The sequence below is a fragment of the Benincasa hispida genome, chromosome 12 (genome assembly GCF_009727055.1).
Source record: "Benincasa hispida cultivar B227 chromosome 12, ASM972705v1, whole genome shotgun sequence".
NCBI classification, from domain to species: domain Eukaryota; kingdom Viridiplantae; phylum Streptophyta; class Magnoliopsida; order Cucurbitales; family Cucurbitaceae; genus Benincasa; species Benincasa hispida.
Window position 1 is genome coordinate 17251545 of NC_052360.1, and position 5602 is coordinate 17257146.

The following is a 5602-nucleotide window of genomic DNA, read 5'->3' on the forward strand; positions in this document are numbered from 1 at the left end:
AATGAAGAAGTAACTATTTGCCCCAAGATGGTATTTATTCTAAATCACTTAAGTATCATTGCAAAATAGAATGACGTTGTGGTTCATTACTTCTTTTGCTAAACTGATTGGATTAAAACAAATTTTTGCATATCTAATATAAATAATTTTGTTTTGAATCAGCATCTCTAAATCATGACTAGCTCGGTTATTTCTTTGCTTGGCGGCGATAAATTAACCGAGAAAAACTTTGTAACATGAAAGAATACAATTAACACCGTCTTGGTTATCGACAACTCACATTTATCCTAACGAACAAATGTCTTCCAGTTCCTAGACCCATTTCTTAATGAAACGTTTGTGAAGCCTATGACAAATGGACTAAGGCCAATGATAAGACCAAGGTCTATATTTTGGCAGGTTTGATTGAAGTCATGGCCAAAAAGCATGAGTTGATCACTGCATGCAAGATTATGGAGTCATTGCATGAGATGTTCGGCCAACCGGCTACGTATCTCAAGCATGATGCTCTGAAGTTCATCTTCAATGGCTGAATGAACGGGGAATCTTCTGTTAGGGAATATTTCCTCAACATAATGGTCCATTTCAATATCGTTGAGATGAACAAGGCTGCCATAGATGAATCTAGCCAAATAAGCTTTATTCTGGAAAATCTTCAAAAGAGTTTTCTTCAGTTCATGCAACAATGCTGTTATAAACAAGATTGAATATAATTTTACCACCTTTCTCAACGAGCTGTAGACTTATACGTCTTTAATGTCAAAGGACAATATGGGGAGGCAAATGTTACCAGTTCTTTGAAAAATTTTCACAGGGGTTTTACCTTTAGGACTAAGTTTGTGTCTTCTTCCACTAGCTCTAAGAAATGGAAGAAGAAGAAAGGTGGTAAGGGGAAGAATAAAGTTCTCACCTGCTGCTGCTCACAAAGGCAAAAAGGTCAAGGCTGCAAAGGGAACATGTATTCATTGCAACCAAGATGAGCATTAGAAACGTAACTACTCAAAGTATTTGGCCGAGAAGAAGAAGAAAAAAAAAAAAGGTAAATATGGTTTACTGGTTCTAGAAACGTGTATAGTGGAAAATGATATCTGGATACTTGATTCAGGAGCCACTAACCATACTTGTACTTCTTTATAGGAAATTAGTTTCATGAAGCAGCTGAAGGCTGGAAAAATGATAGTACGGGTTGGAATAAGGGAGGTCCTCTCGGCGATTGAAATTGAAAGCTTGAAGTTATTTTTCAATTCAAAGTTTATATTGTTAGACAATGTTTACTATTTTCCTAATTTTAAGAGGGACTTAATTTCAATTTCATGTTTGTTAGGACATTCCTATAATATATCCTTTATTCATGATAAAGCGTTTGTCTCAAAAAATGGTGTTGATATATGTTCTACAACAAATGAAAGTAACTTATATGTACCAAAGTCGTTAGTATCTAAAATGCTCCACAATGTTGAAATGTTAAACACTGTAACCACACAAAATAAAAAAAAGAAAGGTTTCTTAAGCATGTATATGTGATATACAAGTGGATCATGCCTTAAGTGATAACCTAAATAGGTCTGTAGTATAAGGGTTAAGGTGGGATACCTGATCCTTGTGACACTACAGATACGATCCGCTTTGTAAAGGTTTGAAAGTGTTATAAACTACTACAAATGGTAGATCCTGATCATTCATGTGGAGACGTGTGAGCAGGGGTGTCCTATACAAAGAGTTTGTAGAAGACTTAGACCACGAGATGACTAGACTCTTATATAACGTCGTTGATACTAGAGACTTGCATCTCACCTAAACGACCATAGGTGACACAACCTCAATCCTGAGTGTTTTGAGAACTTCTACCTTTGAGAGCGATCCTTTGATTAGTATGGGTGAGAGTGGTCAGATTGCCAACTCAACATGCCTACCTTTTTAGGGACTTGTCTGATCTGGGAGCTGGGAACTCAATTCACAAGATGGAATTCACTTCTTTCCCGAAGTAGGGATAAGTAGAGAGATTACTCCCTTAAAGGCTAATTCTGAGGCTTGAACATAGTGGCCACAACGTCTCTTTGGAAGAGAAGACTCAGTTGTAGTAGGACTATGACTTATGTTCATTAGAGGGATCAGTAGTACTTAAGAAGACAGATATAACTATAGGGGCATAACGGTTATTGGCCCAGCTGTACTTACGAGCGATCTGTAAAAGGTTGTCGCACTACTGATTGGTTAAGATGGACACATAATATATCTGTGGTAAGGAGAGTTTAGCTGTCGGTCTTTAGTGAAGTACCTGACAGTTAATGAATGGTGGATCCCGTGACTAAAGAGTTTAGTCAGTTATTCACGTACCGTTGGAGCTTCGAGCTACAAGTCCATGAGGTCCCCTTGGTAGCTCAATTAATTCAATTGAGAATCAGTTCTTGGTGTTGATTTGAAATGTTCAAATTGACAAGAGGTATTTTGATTATATATGATATAATCAGTTTGATGTATAAGATACATCTAGTAGAAGATTGATGTAAATGAGATTTACATTGTTGAATATGGAAAATCTCCTTCTACCTTGTACATATGATTTTATTCCCTGTAATTAGGTTTTATTTTTATTCTTACCATATGTACAATTTTTTACTGTTATAAGTTTTTCCATACTTGCTATCATAGTTGTATATATAAGGGGTGCTCCCTCTTATAAAGTTATCACAAGAAATAAAAAGAAAGAGTTATGTATTTCAACATGGTATCAGAGCCATCTCTTTGCATCTTTTCTATTGGTTTCACGTCCGAAACCCTAGAAAAGAAAAAAAAAACAAAACGTTGAAATCTCAAACATACCGATTTCTTTGAAGCAGTACACCAGATTCTTTGGAGCTTCACGTCCGAAGCAAATTCGTACTCCAACTCTCACGAACGACCGGTACTAATCGATGCATTCCCGGTCGAAAACACATTCTTCGATCGACAACCACGAAGCTGTTCATCAATCGAAAGTCGTCAACTGTGGCTCGAAGTCGTTGATCGTGGGTGTCGATTCTCGAAAGCGTCGTCTCCGATCGTGGGTGGCCGCTGATCGTGGATGCAGAGTGGCGATCGACTGCTGAACCGGGTCGGATCGTGTTAAGGAAGATCGTGACAAGTCGAGCAGGCTTTAAACCTAATTGGGTCGGTAAGTTTTGTCGACCTGATCGGGTCGGGTCTGGAGCAGCTCTTTGAAACCAGGTTTGAGCAGTGTTTTCCAGGTTTTTGTTAACCTAATCGGGTCGATAAACTGGGTCTGGAGCAGCTCATTGAAACCGGGTCTGGAACAGCATTTTTCGTTTTTTGTTAACCTAATAGGGTCGATAAACCGGGTCTGGAGCAATATTTGACAGATACCGGGTCTGAAGAGGTTTTTATAAGTTTTCATTTTTATTTTCCCCTATTTCATCCTTAATTTCTTGTTTTTCCAGTCATCTATTTTGCTATGGCATCCATAAATTCTAACAATACTGAAGGGACCATTCTTTCAATCACTAATCACAAATTAAATGGAAGGAATTATCTACATTGGTTACAATCAGTCATGATGTTCATATGTGGAAAAGGAAAGGAAGGCTACCTGTCAAGCAAAATTCCTATCCCAGACCAAACTGATCAAAGATATAAAACATGGAAAATGGAAAATAATATGGTTATGTCATGGCTAATCAACTCCATAACGACAAAGATTGGTGAAGTATTTTTACTCTTCTCAACTGCAAGCAAAATTTGGGAAGTACCCCGTGAAACTTATTCTGACCATGAAAATACTGCAAAGTCATTTGAAATTGAAGGAAAAATCCATAAGCTACGACAAGGGGATATGCAACTCAGCCACTATTTCACTCAACTATCTCGCCATTGGCAATAACTAGATATTTTTGAAAGCCATAAGTGGGAGTGCACTGTAGATGAAGCTACATTCAAAAAGATGGTTGAAAAGAAACGAGTGTTCAAATTCCTGCTTGGCCTTAATAAAGAACTCGATGAGGTACGTGGTAGAATCTTAGCTATTAAACCATTACCTAACATCAGAGAAGTGTTTGCAGAAGTACGAAGAGAAGAAAGTAGGAAGAAACTAATGTTAGGAGTAACTGCAAGCTCTGAATCTGAAGAATTAGCCATACTTGCTCGAAACCTTGGTAATAAGGTACGTACAAATACTCATGCTAACCTTTACAATCGAAACCCAAACTACACAGGATTTGAAAATCAGCAACGAAAACCAAGACCATGGTGTGAACACTGTAAAAAATCAGGACACACTAAAGAAGTGTGTTGGGATATTCATGGAAAACCTCCAGATTGGAAGCCCAACAAAGGTGCAGAAGACAGACGTGGAAAGGCATATCAAGCAAGTACATCATTAGAAGGTAACGTCAACCTTGAATATAATGTGTTTACTAAGGAGCAGTTGGGCCTTCTCCAAAATCTATTCGGCCAACCGAAACCTACTCAAAAGACATCAGAAACCAGCGTAGTAATAATGGCACAATCAGGTAACTTTTTTTGGGCCCTTAATGCAACCAAAGAAAATTGTAGTACTTGGATTATTGACTCTAGTCCATCAAATCACATGACAGGTGACATCTCACTTTTAACTAACTACACACACTGTAACAGTCAATTACTGTAAAGATTGCCGATGGTACCTATTCTAAAGTAATGGGAATTGGCAATGTGTTTGTATCTAGATCTAGTATTAGAGAATGTGTTGCATGTCCTAAATCGTAAATGCAATCTTCTTTCCATAAGCAAACTAACATCTATGAAAAACTGCAGTGCAACTTTCTACTCACATAATTGCATATTTCAAGATTTGAATTCGGGGAAGATGATTGGCAATGCTAAGGAAACCTCCGGTCTCTACATACTAAATGTTCTTCAGCCAAAAGTCAAGGAGTTAGGTCTTAGCAAATTTCGTTTTATTTCTAAAGACTATTATAATAGAGTATCTTGTACATCTAATTTTGTTGTCTCTAAAGATAATTATGTTAGTACATCTACTTTTGTTGCTTCTAAAGACAATTATGATAGTAAAATAATGTTATGGCATAATCGTTTAGGACATCCCAGTTTTCTATATTTGAAACGAATGTTTCCAGATATTTTCAATAAAAGTTCTCAGGTATTTCAATGTGAGTCTTGTGAATGGCAAAGTTGGCTCAATCCTCATATCAGGTAAGCGCATATAAACCCTGTTATCCATTTTCTATGATGCATAGTAATGTTTGGGGACCTAGTAGAGTTCAGAATATAACAGGAGCTAAATGGTTTGTTTCATTTATCGATGATCACACTAGATGTCACAACTAATAACCCCTTCCCTAGCCTTAGCCCCAAGACTTGGAAGGGAGCGTGAGGGTATACCAGTAGTATTCCAAGGCAACATTTAAATTTAACATTTTCCCCCCTTATCTATTAAGATTTCAACATGTTTACAACACTCTATCTAACTTTCATACACAACTCAATTTCCTATATTCTTTATTACATGATCTGAGCCGTGTCCTAAGAATTTACTAAGTCCCGGTGTGTTGGTGGTTAGTAGACTCTTTCCTGAACGCTCCGCTTTCCTACCTGGGGGGGGGGGGGG

At 37.6% G+C, this 5602-nt stretch overlaps 1 protein-coding gene across 1 annotated transcript in view; it reads left to right on the forward strand.

Annotated features, from left to right (window-relative positions):
* Positions 1–3937: 3937 nt before the first annotated feature.
* The window catches only part of LOC120067421, a 33836-nt gene continuing 32171 nt past the window's right edge, over positions 3938–5602 (forward strand). Inside the window, exons 1-3 of the mRNA XM_039018988.1 lie at positions 3938–4505; positions 4824–4999; positions 5112–5187. Coding sequence (XP_038874916.1) covers positions 3938–4505; positions 4824–4999; positions 5112–5187 — 820 coding nt within the window. The remainder of the gene's footprint in view (positions 4506–4823; positions 5000–5111; positions 5188–5602) is intronic.